At 39.1% G+C, this 15,473-nt stretch overlaps 1 protein-coding gene across 1 annotated transcript; it reads right to left on the bottom strand.

The window, feature by feature from the left end:
- Positions 1-13,019: 13,019 nt before the first annotated feature.
- On the bottom strand, positions 13,020-15,120 carry LOC149302847 (tetraspanin-7-like). The gene is made up of 2 exons (XM_089482019.1): positions 14,813-15,120; positions 13,020-13,458 (listed from the first exon to the last, which is right to left on the bottom strand). The coding sequence occupies exons 1-2, from the start codon at positions 15,118-15,120 to the stop codon at positions 13,020-13,022; spliced, it is 747 nt and encodes a 248-aa protein (XP_089338145.1).
- Between the last annotated feature and the right edge of the window lie 353 nt (positions 15,121-15,473).

Raw genomic sequence — 15,473 nt, 5'->3', positions numbered from 1 at the left:
TTTATTGCAACAAATAATCATACATCTGCTTTGTTTTCTCTGGCTAGGGCTGTTCAATATAGCCTTGGACCCCTTCTTGAGGCTCTGCTTGCTCTTGAGGCAATTTAAGGGCATATCGATGAACAGAGTGGCACTTTACCCTTTAAGGACCACGCTGTGTTTTACCTTTTGTACCATTGGGACCGAGGCTGTTTTAACACTTTTGTGGTGTTCGTGTTTAGATGTAATTTTCTCCTCACACATTTAGTGAACCCACACAAATTATATGTTGTTTTTTTCAGGACAAGAAGGGCTTTCTTCAGATACCATTGTTTTGATCATATTATCTAATTTCCCATAAAGAAAATAATAAAATATGATGAAAAATGTAAAAAAACCCCCCACATTTTCTGACTTTTACCCAAAAAATCTTTTACTCGTCCAAAAAAGCTAATGAAAAAACCTACTAAATATATTCTACTATTTGTCCTGAGTTTAGAAATACCCAATGTTTTTATGTTTTTCTGCACGTTATGGAGCATTAAGTACAAGTAGTATTTTGCTATTTCAAAACCATCTTTCCCAAATCTGGTAATTCTTCCCCCCATGTGCTATTTCGGGTATCTTTGAAGCCGGCCAACGCTATTTACCCCATCAAATCAAATATTTTTGAAAACTAGACACCCCAAGGTATTTCAAATGCTAGAATGTATCTCTTTCCATGCACTAATTCTACCACCAGTCTTTGTCAAACTTTGTGGTAGTAATTTATTTTGTGTTTTTTATCACTAAAATTGCTCTTCAGGTATGGATTTACAGCTCCTGGTATACACTTTCAAACAACACCCCAATATGTGTTCAGCAACATCTCCCGAGTACGTGGGTTTGTCGGGTTGTTTGGGAGGTAGAACGCCACATTTAGGAAGTGTACATTTTTTAACTTGGAACTTTTACATCTGGTCATTCTGCCCCCATGTCCTAATAGGACCATCTTTGAAGCCGACATCATACCTTTTTGAAAACTAGACACCCCAAGGTATTTCAAATGCTAGTATTTTAACCCTTACCATGCATGAGATTCTACCACCAGCCACACTTTGTGGTAGTATTTTTTTTTGGTATTTGTTTCCCACAAATTGTACTTTGGGTATAAATTTATAGCTCCAGGTACACGTCACTATCAAACAACACCCCAATGTGTGTTCAGGAACATCTCCCGAGTACAGTCATACCCCACATGTATGGGTTTGTCTGGTGTTTGGGGTTAAAATGCCACATTTTGGAAGTGCTTTTTTTTCCCCATTTCGGTCAGTCTGTGCCTATGCCCTATCTTTGAGCCCGGCCACTCCAATTTACCCCATCAAACCATACATTTTTTTAAATTAGACACCCCTTGGGTATTTGAAGTGCTTTTATTTAAATTTTTCCATGTCAGGATTTTTGGGAAGATACAGCGCTAATTTTAGCACTTGCTCATAATAATAAACTTTATTTTTTTATTTTATTCTTTTTGGCCTTTTTTTTTACATTTTGCTGGAACTGGATAGTTCCATTGACTTGTATGGTTGAATGCAGTACCTGTATTCAACCTGCAAGTGGAGCCAGAGTTCTCTAGAGGGTCTGGAGACCATATAGCGAACTTTTTCAACTTTATTATTTTTTTTCCTGGGCGGCCGCCATCTTGCGGATGGTGGAGATCACCGGCAGTGGCGGCTGTGACCGCTCTCCGGAGCGGTCACAGCCCGCCCTGGGGTAAGTGTTTGGTGTTGCTGAATGCCTCCTGATTGAGGCATTCCAGCGACACCATTTAAGTTTAGGAGGTGATCGTTGATTGCCTCCTAAACGCTTTTAAAACGGGCGTCCGTCGCCATACAATGTATGGCGGATGTTGACGCCCCGGGGAGGGGCCAGACATGGCCCATGATGCCGATCTCGGTGTTGCTGAATGCCTCGAGATCGAGATCTTTGATCACTTTCTAAGCTTGTTTAAGTCTCATGACGTGTAAGGCACGTCATAGGTCGTTAAGTGACTGTTTTGCATGAGGTGCCTGACCCGGCAATGGACGTTAAGGGGTCAAGGTAGCAGAATTTGCTGACAATATGCTGGTTTTGTGGGTGACACTGTTTATATGGTCCAAAGGCTTTCTGTATTCAAAAAAATATTGGGGCTATAAATAAATCTAGAGAAGTCATAGGCTTTATGGCTGTCAGCAGGCCCGGACTGGCCATCAGATTGACGTAGGGGCTGATGGAGCTGCAGCTCCAGGCCCCTACCTTAAAATAGGCCCAGTCAGGACCGGACTGACTGGGCCTACGCGGCCGTCCTTAACGCAGGGAAAAAGGGGCACCTGCCCCTTAAGCCCTCAGCAACTGCGACCGGGGCCGCCACTCTAGTAGCGGGCCCGCTACTTACCTGGTAGACGCGCGCGAGCAGCGTCTCTTCTACCGCCAGGGGACGCAGGAATCCAACGGAGTCACGTTACATACGTCACATGACCCTGCTGCGCGTCTGCTTCCCCTGTGCAGTAGAACAGGTTGTCCGCGGAAGTCTGCGAGCGGCACGTACATAATCAGTTCAGGTAAGGGGGGTGAGGGAGGCTGTATGAAGGAGTATGTGAGAGTGAGTGAGTGAATTAATGAGTATCTGAAGGAGTGAGTGAATGAATGTTTGTGAATGAGTATATGTAAATGAGTATCTGAATGAGGAAATTAATGAGTATCAATGTATGAATGAATATCTGAATAAGTGAATGATTATCTGTGAATTAGTGAATAAATATTTGTGAACGAGTGAATGAATATATGTGTGTGATAGCATGGATGTGTAAGGGGGGGGCAAAGATGCCACAGGCAGACTGTTTTGGTGGCAAAGATGCCACAGGCAGGCTCTTTTGGTGGCAAAGATGCCACAGGCAAACTGTTTTGGGGGCAAAGATGCCACAGGCAGGCTGTTTTGGGGGCAGCAACCATCACATAAATCAATACCAAAGAGAAACCGTCCGTGGAAACCCTCTGGATGCGGGTGTCAGTGTGGCAGAGCCTGTCCTGGTGTTTGTGTTTGTGTGTCGGTGTGGCAGGGCCTGTCCTGGTGTGTTTGGGTGTCGGTGTGGCAGAGTCTGTCCTGGTGTGTGGGTGTCAGTGTAGCAGAGCCTGTCCTGGTGTGTGTTTGTGTATGGGTGTTGGTGTGACAGAGCCTGTCCTGGTGTGTCTGTGTGTGTTTGGGTGTCGGTGTGGCAGAGCCTGTCCTGGTGTGTGTGTCTGGGTGTCAGTGTGGCAGAGTCTGTCCTAGTGTGTGTGTTCAGGTGTCGGTGTGGCAGAGCCTGTCCTGGGGTGTGTGTGTTTGGGTGCTGGTGTGGCAGAGCCTGTCCTGGTGTGTGTGCGAACACAGAAAAGTACCCCAGCACCCCAATCAGCTTCCAATAATGGGTTACTTTATTCAGAGAAAGCAAAACAAAAAAAGCAAAGTTTTGGCCAAACATGGCCTTTGTCAAGCTCAAAAGGCCCCAGAACGTTGCTTTTTTTTTGTTTTGCTTTCTCTGAATAAAGTAACCTAAGGATTGGAAGCTGATTGGAGTGCTAAGATTCTTTCCTGGGTTTGTATACTTCAAGAGGGTTTATGCTGTCCCTTTTTTCCTGCTGGCACCACGCTTCCTGGGAGTTGAGTGCTGAACCATTTATTTATTTTTTAACTGTCCTGGTGTGTGTGTCTGGTGTTGGTGTGGCAGAGCCTGTCCTGGTGTGTGTGTGTTTGGATGTCGGTGTGGCAGAGCCTGTCCTGGTGTGTGCTTGGGTGTCGGTGTGGCAGAGCCTGTCCTGGGGTGTGTGTCTGGGTGTCGGTGTGGAAAAGCCTGTCCTGGTGTGTGTGTTTGGTTATCTGTTTCCTTAATTTACAGTAGGAACTATTTCATTTTTACTTATCCAGAGATAAAACGCCCTCCTGAATTTGTAGTGACTTCAGGGGACAAAACATTCAAGTCCCTGAAATCATTTAGTGGAAAAGATACGGTATTGTGTTATTTACTCTATAATATTTATTTCAAGGATTAGTCGCACTAAATTGTGGCTTCAGGTTCCCCATATTGAGTGACCAAGTATTATGTATGTCTATGTACATACATGTTTTTTCATAAAAATGGGCTGCTCAGTCTGAAATGCCCGGGCCTATTTTTTGTCCCAGTCCGGGCCTGGCTGTCAGAGAACTTCCCACAAGCAGGGAAGGCCTGGCCCTTAAAATGGATCATCACATATTAAATAATTTATTTAGTTGTGCAGCATCCCTCTGAATTTTAGAGGCAGAATGAATTTGCTGTTCCCTCAAAAGCTAAGTGTTGCCCTTCATGATTTCAAGGGGAGACCTCCATAAGATGCAAAGATCTTTCACCCATTTTATCTGGAAAGATAAAAATATAAACTGACCCAGCTAAAGTCTAATGGGGACTTAAATCTCCCCAGTGTGAAGCATTAGAACATTGTTAGCTTACTGGTAATTTCAAAAGACTGGAGAGTTCATACTAACAGATACACGGATTGGGACAGGGATTTGGGGTTCTCACTTTACTTATCTTTCACTTGCGTCTGACTCCTCTATCCTCTCCCACTGCAGAACAAATCCCTTGTTTCTTCAACAGTCTCGGCATGGAGGCAGATCAGACTTTTCCTGTCTTTAAAGGAGTTTCCCTGATTTATATGAGAGATATCTCTGTCTCCATCTCATCTATTGATTTGTTTGCAAGCAAATCTTGAGGGCGGTTCTGTCTCAGTTGGGAGTGAATCCTCTTGATATGACTCTACGTCCAATAATCTACCCTTGGACGAACTCATTGGCAGTGTTATATATATGCTAGTTTTCCAGTTCTTACATTATGCCCATTATAGGCCGGGCAAGAAGTTAGGGAATCCAGGATCGTTTTACCCTATTTCAAAACTTTGCCAAACATTTCAAAAATTTCTCATTCTCCTTTCAACATGATGCACTATACAGACTCCTACATAACGCTCAAACTAACAAATTACATTGAGGGACCCTACTTGTGTGTTTGCCCTAAATGTTGGTTTGTTACTGCAGACCTATTCTGCTGTCTCTGGTCCAAAATTACTTGGTTTTGGTTTTATTAGGTCCTTACTATCTGTTGAGTGCATGATGGAGGTTGTCCTCGGTTCTTTGTTCAACACATTGCAATTAAGGAAGTCTCAGGTGGCTCTTACAGATTTTATAGTGGCTGGGGTCAAATGCATTCTACAGGTTTGGTTGGCCGAACCTTGTCCTACCATTTCCCTTTTACGAACCAAACTCAGGCGTTATATGTTACTAGAATACACTGAGACCCTACACATTAAGGGGAATACTTGGGGGGAAAAATTACAACACTTGGAAGTTATTCATATCAAATCAAAAATGTTGAGAAAAAAAGGGAAAACGGACGTTTATGGTTGTGAGAGAAAGAGGAGATTAACAAAACAAAGTAAGTTTGTTTGGAGTGATGGAGTACAGAGGGATAGAAACAGAGCACAAGTATGTAGTATACAAGTCCTCAGGTAAATGAGATTTCCTCCACAGATGCTGAACAGTACGTAGACGTCTTTAGAGGTGATGGGTCTGTGTAGAATGCCACGGCTGAGGTGGAGGGTGTGGGGAGTGGTACATAGTCACAGGTGCAACCTTATGTAGAAAAGAGGCTAGAATGTGGTTAAAATGTGGCAACATTAGGGAAAGAGGAGGTAGAGAGAGAGAGAGGCAGATATATTAGCTTTAGATGGTTAAGATCACAGAGATTTGTTTTTTTTTTTGGTAAAAGAGGATGAATGTAAAGATGTTGTGGTCAGACAGAGATAAGGCAGTGTTAAAGAACTAGGAGGTTATACAAAAGTGGGAGAACATGTCAATTTGGTGGTGGTTAGGGTGCATGGGGGAGGTGGCCCATTGCAAAAGAGCAGGCGAGGTCTATTAATTTAGCAACAGGGGGCCAGTAAATCAAAGCAACCTGCATTGCAAGTGACGAGATGGATGGATGGAGTGAACTTTTTCATGAGACAAACATCAGAGCAGTTTGCAGCCAGTTTACCACAGGGTGTATAGCAAACCCAAGTGAACACAAACAGTTCTATTACAGAGTGAAATCCAACAGATGGCCAGCAAGCCAAGGTAATTATAGTCTGAAGCAGTTCATAGATACGTCTTTTGGGCACATTATACAGTTCAGCAGGGGCATGTTGGAAGCTATAGAACTCCAGTCAGAGTTTATCCAACACAGGCAGCAGATAGGATGAACTTCCTCAATGATCAGGGATTTAGCTGCTATTATATATAGGAAACCACTCAGGCAGTAGCAGTAACACTCTAGCAATGAGCTTCAAAGTACAAATTGAGGTGCTTGATAAGGCTCATCACCCTCAGGCAGCACAATATAGCAGAAACACAGGCACAAACACAGGGGTCAAGGAGCAGGAGAGCACAAGAACTGAGTGACCACAGGACCCGAGTGCCTAAAGGAACACAGGTTCAAGGTGCACTGGAAAGCTAACACCATAGAAGAGCACAAGTGAGTCAGAAAAGCCTAAAGTAGTCAAGGGGAGACAAGTGTCTGCCACTCAATAGGACAGGAATAAGTGTTGAACTCTGCATATACTGTCCCAAGTATGACTACTAACACATCAGTTATGACAACTAAATAAGGACTACAGTATATTGCTAAGTGATCATACATGCTGTATTATGAAACTGGTTATTTGTAAGAACCTTTTAATATTTAAAATATATATATACTGAGTAAATAGTGGCCCTACATTAGAATGCTATATTTAAGAGGGGAGAAAAAGAGAGGTGGCTTCTTAAACTGGTAACACATATAAGTCAACTAGTATATTGATCTTACAGAGAATAACATGACATCAATATTATATATATTTATTATAAAATAAAATGCTATTTTTGCTGAAAATATTTTGAGACTTAGCTATAGTCCATTTATATTTTAAAACACGGGGCATGACATGTTATCTAATTACATAAAGAAATATGTAGTTATGATTAAATGCATACTGATGTCACCTTCATTGCTGCAAGATGGACATGCAAAGAATTGCTGTGCAATCTACTTGCTTTTCCGGTAGGAAATATATTATCCTGTCATGTTTGTGTTTTACATGGACCAATTTAAAAGCACATGTTAAGCAGAATCGGAGAACAAATGTAGAGTTTATTTTTGTATTGTATTTTATAATGATAATTGTTTTTCATTTTAAAATTCTTATTTTTGTTTTTCCAAAAGGAACTATTTGACTGAGTTTGCCACAAACCAGCTATAATGTTTTCTGTTAGAATCATTTTAGCATTGTACACTAAGCATTTTAAAAAAATTGCAGCAATAAATATTAGTAAATAACCATACAAAAATATTATCATTGTAGTAAATTGATCAAACATTCCTGTGTTTACTTAGAATTATGTACACGTAGGTGCTACTGTTAAAAAACTTAAAAGAGTAGAATGAGGAAAAAACTTGTCAATAGTGCACAAAAATGTAATTGATTTTGTTATAGAAAATATACTAGGTTGCATTAGTGATATAAAGCTACATTCCAAATGAATGTCCTCTATGTTGATTGGTTCTGTTATATAAGACCATATAACTCCATATAGTTACTGTACTTTTCAAATTGTATACTTGACTATTTTCAAATGCTCTGATGAAAAATAAATAGCACTATCAATAAACTAATTTCATATGAATTGCTTGTGACTTATTGAGTGCGTTATTATTTTGGGAAAATGGCTTGTCTATTTTTTTCTACCTTATAAAAATACATAATTTTTTTGCGTCAAAATAGATTTTATACATATGGTGTACAATCTCTCTTAATGTACTATGACACAGTTAAACAGGAAACAACATGACAGAAATACAGTGTCAATATATTTATATATAAAAAAACAAGAAAAAAACAACAGCAAATAAATTGTCAGAAAAGCTCTAAGAGGCTATTACTATACATCTGTTTTTTCTGAATATTACAATTAAGGAAATTTGGATCGGATTCTCATTTTGATATTACTATGCACTGGATCCCCAACTAACTTGATGATATTCTACCCATTGTACAGCGCTGCTCAATAATCACAATGTGATTAGTAAAATAGGGAAAAAAAAATTGGTAACAGGTAAAAATAATTCCCCGCTGTGTCACATATTTTATGATAGAAAACATGTATTCTATATATTCTGTATTTTACATGAGCACAAAATTGAGTCAAAGCCATTTTATTTTACTTAATCATATAATGATTATTTCTTTCTATCTTTGTTCCCTCTATAATTGAGAACAAAGAAGTATTCATGTATATAGATGTTTCAGTATATATGATCCAATTAACGTTATCTTCCATGAGAAAGTTAAGGAGTAGACACTACATATCCTTAGGAATGTAAATTAGAATGGGGGATACGTCGTAAAACCACCAAAACCTAATTTACTACCTAGGAGGCAACGTCTGGAGATATGGGTGACTACAAAGACCTGATTTACTATCTAGGAGGTAACATCTAAAGATAAGGTGACCAAGGATAAATTCCTAACACATATGTAATGGTCTTAAGTTATTTCTTAGACCAGAGCGTCTCTCGCAGGTAAATTAAGAAATTACAACGATGTAAATACGAGTAAAAGTCCTAATTATAATGGGTAAAACCCGCCATTATGATTGGAGAATTCCAATCAAGAGGTGGAGGCTATGATAATAAGCCCTGTCTTTAAAAGCTTAGGTTTTTAATAATTAAGGTCGGACCTTAAAAAAAGAAACGGACCTGAAACAGACAGACCCTGACGGACTCATTTAAATTTACCCCAGAGAATTGGAATCTCAAGATCCTGGCACCATAATCTTACTCTTAGAATTACTTTGAGTCCCAACCTATATAACTTTTAGAAAGTATATTTCTTTCCACTTAATTTCTTGCCACTGAACCTGGATTAATTTCTACAAGGACCAATAGGACAACAGCAACAAGTGGTGGTAAATATAATTGTTTTATTATGCTGAATAGAGATAAATTTTGTCTTCTTCATATAGAATTCCCTGTTTCTGGGAAATAAATAATATATTGCATTATTGTATATGACGGCTTGTGAGACTGCAGCTTATAACCCGTGATAATGACAATAATGAAAAGGTATTTTTACCTGTAGATGAAGTTTGACATTATTTGCATCTATTAGGAATTTCACTAAATACTCTTAGACATTATTAAATTATTTTAATCTGTCATATTAGTTGAACTAATATAATAGAGTTAGTGATCTTTTTATAGGGTATCTCCTTAAATTAACATTGTGGATGTGGTTCTACAATCTTTGGTAGCGTCGTTATTTTGTGTGTGTGACGAAATATTGGTTTTGCCTATTTTGTTTCATTAATATCCTTAACAGCTGTCACCAAAAAAGTCCAAATATATATATAAATGTTTTTTATGAGCAATTCCTACAAATAGCGCTATATCTTTACAAAAGTTGTTGCATGGAAAGAGTTAAAATATTGGCATTTTAAATGCCCATAGGGTGCCTAGTTTAAGAAAATGTATGATTTGATGGAGTAAATTGAATTGACTGGGTTCAAAGATATCCCAAACAGGATATGTGGGGATATTTTCCACATGTCAAAATTCCAATTTGAAAAATGCACACCTCCCAAATGTGGGAGGCAAAATTATGTTTTGCCTAGGGTGACAAAAATCCTTGCACCAGCCCTGAAAAGATGCCTATGGGAAACTGGGGACAGAGTTTGTCCCCAGTTTCCCATAGCCATCTTTGTCGCTAAATAGCTACCCATAGTCCCATGTTTAGTATAGATAGAAGATCCAGCTCCACAAATAAGGGTTTAAAAATTCAAAATTTAATTAGACCAGTTAAAACATGATAGACAAAAAAAGAGATGTGCTCAAGTGATTGAGAGAAAATACGCCAACGCGTTTCAAACCTTACAGAAACCCTACGGATTTTTGGATTTTATGCCTTGACACAAGATTTCCTTTGGGCATGAATTATAGAAATGACCTAGCATATGTTTATTAAGCTTTATATATAATACATTATTATTATTAAGTTGAATCTTTTTCATTTGTTATACGTACCGTAATTATCACCTGGTGTAGAATTTCCATGTGTGCCATGATTTGTATCAATTGCACCCGCTCCCTGTGTTGACTAATTATGGGTTAACGAGGGGGCGTGAACATAGATCAACCTCTAGACAAAGTCATTTATATATAAGGTGCAGTAGCAGCAACATGCATTTAAGCCATGATTAAGAACCGTAAGGCTTGAAACGCGTTGGCGTATTTTCTCTCAATCACTTTAGCACATCTCTTTTTTTCTCTTTTTTTGTCTATCATGTTTTAACTGGTCTAATTAAATTTTGAATTTTTAAACCCTTATTTGTGGAGCTGGATCTTCTATCTATACTGTTATTTGGATTAACCGAGGATATGGCTCAGCCTTCTATCCCGTGCTCCCTGCAATCTGAAGCGTCTCTGCAAAACATCTGAATGGTGAGCTGGAGTTATATTTGTTCTTTGTCCCATGTTTAGTGACAAAGATGGCTTTGGGGAAACTGGGGACAAAGATGACCATGGGAAGCTGTTTAGTGACAAACATGAAACTGGGAAGCTGTTTAGTGACAAAGGTGACACTGTTTAGCTGTTTGGGGACCAAGATGGCACTGGGGACCAAGATGGCACAGTTTAGCTGTGTGGGTGTAAAGATGGCATCATTTAGCTGTTTTGGGAGCAACATGGCACTGTTTAGCTGTTTGAGAAGCAACATGGCACCATTTAGCTGTTTTGGTCCTGTTTGGAGACCAGGTTGGCACTGATAAGCTGTTTGGATATAAAGATGGAACTGTTTACCTGTGTGGATGTAAATATGGCACTGATTTTTTAATGATTTGAAAAACAGCTATGCTTATTTAATTGTTGTATCAGATGCATCTAAACACAGAAAAAAACAAACGTTTCTCATTAGTTCTGCGTTACTTTAAGCCCTCCAAAGGTGTGGTGACAAGTTTGTTGGATTTTTATGAAGGTGATGAAAGTACTGCTGCATTTATTAAAACAAATGGCCTATCTGTGGACAATGCAAATATGAACTTTGGTAAGCATAATGTGTGTACCAGAATCCTCATGCTGTTAATGACCGTATATTGCCAACTGGCTGCCCAGCTCATACACTTCATAATACAGCTAAAAAAGCCTCAGATGTCTTAAATTGCGATGTGGAAAATCTCATTTTGAAATTATATAATTATTTTTCAATATCAGCCAATAGAGTCGCCATCCTAAAAGAAATGTTTGACTTTGTTGACCTTTAATGGTCAGAACTTCTTTACCATGTACTAACAAGATGGCTGTCTCTTTTTCCAGCAACTGAAAGAGTTTTAAAAAATTGGCCAGCTGTAAAAGCTTACTTTCAAAGCATTGGGGTGGACGAAACCCCTAAAATCATATGGCAATTTATTGAGGATGAAGATAGTAAGACCACAGAACAGGACCCTCCCATCAGTTCCTGAGTTCCATTTTTTGTGATAAATCTGAATCATGCAGCTGGTGCTACAAATTTTCCAAGATGGATAGCAGTGATGATGAACGCTTTGCATTTATTACATTGCAGTTGATATTTATGAGATCATGGCATCAGTGAGAGGCAAACTAATCCAAAGACAGGCAGACCATTTTTTTGGATACCTTGTTGGGAAATCCTTAAAGAAACTACCTCACCTGAAAGCAAATAAAACAGAATCAGAATTCCTAGCATTGTATCAAAAAGCCGTTTAATATTTAGAAGAGTGGTTTGATTTCTTCAGAATTATATGTCTAAAATTCAGTGCTTAAATTTGAAGGAGATTCTTAGATTTGATAAACTGCTGAATTTGATAAAGTTTGGAATTTGAGCTCTCTTTTTTCATGTTTTTGCTGTGGCTTTCTTTTAAATCATAATTATATATAAACCATCATTTAGTATGAAAAAAATCCAAAAAAAGTGGGAAATCCTTTTTTCACGGTTTCACCTTTAAAAACTATACATGGCCAGTGATCAGGTTGTAAAAATTATGTATTTAAAAAAAAATAAAAAATTAAGCGCACAAGCCTGTGCTGGCTCTGATCAGAAAGCAAGTGTTGTATTACCTCAAGTACTCTTCCAATCAGGTGCTCAAGCCAAAATAGAGACCAAACATTGTAAAATAACCCTAGTCCTGAAAAGGTTAATGACCATTATATGCAGAAATCCAGGTAATTCCAACAGGTTAACATAACTTTTTACTTCAACTGTGAATGTTTTCAAATTGCTTTCAAAATACTGTACATTTCTAGTTCAATAACCATGGTGAATATTAAGAAAATATGAGTGTGTGTAGCACACATTCAGGGGATTCTGATGACTCTCTACATACCTGCATGCAAAAACACCTGATGTGTCTCACTCAGCTATCATGTGTTAACGTTTTCTGACATGTCCTACTTCTTATTTGTGCTGTCGGGAACTGCGACACCAAGTCAAAAGAGTGTACTATTATCCTCCTATAGTTAAATAAAACCATGATGCTATACTAATAAAACACGAAAGGTTTACGAAAGTTGCATTTCTTGAATATATCCATATTACTTTAATTGAGTCTAATACAAGTACTTTCACAGTGTAATTTTAAATAACAAACATGTTGGGTCTATAATATCATGTAATCTAGAATTGAACTGATGTTACACAATTTGGCCAAAGATTAATTTCACACTGTTCAATTAGATTAAAAATGTCAAACACAAAAGAGGTACCATAAGGCTGGAAACTCAAAACAGATAAACATGCACAAAAAGCAATTTACTTTATATAGAATAACAGTTTTCAGACCACAAATCTAAGGACGCTTTGTTTAAAGTAGCAATAAAATAAAAAAAATGATAAAACTGGTGGTTACCATAGCAGCAAGATGAATGTTGTTTGCCCCACATTGTACTAGAATTAATTTTCAAAAACAACTCCTACTAACTCATGGCTCACATTGGAGCTGTGTCTGGAATCCTCTGAGGAATCCTAGTGGCCAACAGACATGATAATATGATGCCTACCACCTGAAGAAGAGCCAGCCCTAGGGCTCCAGTAGCAATGTAGAACATGTTGTCACTCACAAAGTCACAGACTTTCTTAAAACAGCCATTCCAGTGGATACCTGGTGCACCTTTGAGCAGTGGGCTGTTGTGACATCCCCTGCGCACCACACAACAGCTGCTGGGCACCGAACCATTGATGTGTTCAGGATGGTACCATGTCTGCTGCTCTATAGACCAGGGTGATTCCAGCCAGTCCTGGTAACTGTGGACTCCACAACAGTGCAGGGCTCGCTGAATGGCATCCAGAGCATCTGCCTTCTCCTCATCTTCTGAATAGGATGCAACTGCATTTTGTAAACCACTTTCAAATCCTTCAGCAATGTCCCTGTTATAAACAAACGTAACACAATGTGTGTAGGTTCGTAATTAAAGTGGAGATAAATTGTGAAGTACAATATATGTAGGGAAGGTAAATCACATCCAAAGATAACAGCAAGAAGTATTAGAGATGACAAGGTGAAGAGGTAACAATAAACAAAGTTTCAAGAGTGGGTTGTTATTAGTCATCCATTTTTGTGCAGGCTTGTTAGAATTGCAAAATTTGTACTCTGGTGCCCTACTTTTGCAGGTTATGGCTCCAATGACAGTTAAGGTAGCTGATGGTTATAGAGGATGCAGCCAATTCTTCAATATAAAAATATATGTCTCTTTACATAAATTTATATAGTCTTGTTTGTAAATATTTGTCTTTTTAGTTTAATCATTTTTTTTCTTTTTATTTAATCATTGAGTCATTGGCAGGTAAGATATCGCAGTGCTTATGTCATGTGCTGTGATCTCTGCATGGAGCCCTTTAATTAATTAATTTTTATAACCAAGGACACCAGCACCCACACTAAGCCACATAGGCAGTGATTAGAATGTATTTTGCTGCTGCTAATTGATCACTCTTCTAAACAGTATTTGTTCTTTCACAGTGGTTTTTGTACAATGGAAGCTTTGGAAAAACAATGAAACAATGCCAGGCTGCTATAGGACTAGGAGAGCCCTGACAATTGTGCGAGTGATTGGCGGCTCTATTACCCTACAGAAAATGTTTCATTTTATTTTTTATAGCAATTACTTGGAGTAGCTTCCAGAAGGGCCAGGGCTAGTTATATGTGGGGAAAGGGCTAGCTGCATATATGGGTGGGGCTAGCTGCATATATGGATGGGGCTAGCTCCAGACAGCAGGAAGCAGTGGTAAAGGGTGGAGTGCTGCCAGAAACATGGTAAGGGAATGAGCTTGACCAAACACTCCCTGTCCAGAGAAAGGAGAAACTGACCTGGGGGGAGCAGAGCTTTACCCAAAGACTCATAGCCAAACCTGGAGAGTTTCCATAATGTCTATAAACATGTCATAAACACTTTGGGGATTATGTGTAAAAAGTGATTGCAGCCTATTAAATATTCCTGCTGATTGGACCATTTTATTGGTTTTCCACTTTTTTAAACATTTTATATATAAGATTTGTTAATATGTGCAAAGATTTTGAATAAAGTAAAACATCCTCATACCTACCCTGCAAATTCTAATTAGTTTGTTGTTGTTACTATAATATGTAATATCATGTTTCCCCAGCAGTAAATAAAACAAGGGTCTGTTGCTACACAAAAAAATGTCACTGACAGCATCGCTATCTTCACTGCAGTTGGAGCAGAATAGAATTTGTATGGAGGGTGTAAGGTTAAGGCATTACCTGCAGTAGAACAAGCCAGAGAGACCTGCAGCCAGTCCAGCCAACAGCACTGCTAGCTGGAAGAACCCGTAGGTACGTAACAGACACCTCTTCTCTGCTGCAGCACTAATACAGCCCAGAAAGCCCCACAGTAGCACCACAGATCCGCTGCCCAACAGAATGAGTGGGGTGTTTGGGTAATTATTGGTGGACAGCACCAAATAATCCTGTAATGATATCTTTGCCCAGATGCCAACTGTAAACATAACCAACCCAGCAACCCAAAAGATGAAACTGAAAGCCATGAGCAGCACCTTCAACAGAGCCATGCTGCTGTCGTTCCATTTATTTTTGTGCTTGGGATGTGCTGTGGGTCTCACAAGAATTTGCTCCAAGCTGCAATAGTCTGGCTGTATGCTTCTTGACGCACTCTGAGGTGGTGAGGCTTGCTGACCTTCTCCATCTTCCTCCGAACATGTAGGGAGCATCCATACATTGGGAGAGTTGCTTGACAAGGAAATGGCTGTAACACAGGAGCTTCTCCTGCTGTTCTGTGGCTCCCGAATGTCATTCCCAACTGCAGCATAATGCTTCAGCAGTACCTGCTCTGTCATGGTCTTTTGTCTTTTGGATTTTTTTTTTACAGCCTGGACCTCCTCATCAGCTTCCAATACAGGCAATA

This window comes from Sceloporus occidentalis, unplaced genomic scaffold (genome assembly GCF_023333645.1).
Source record: "Sceloporus occidentalis isolate IW3139 unplaced genomic scaffold, rSceOcc1.0.p SCAF_17, whole genome shotgun sequence".
NCBI classification, from domain to species: Eukaryota; Metazoa; Chordata; class Lepidosauria; order Squamata; family Phrynosomatidae; genus Sceloporus; species Sceloporus occidentalis.
This window is presented reverse-complemented; position numbering and strand designations above follow the sequence as displayed.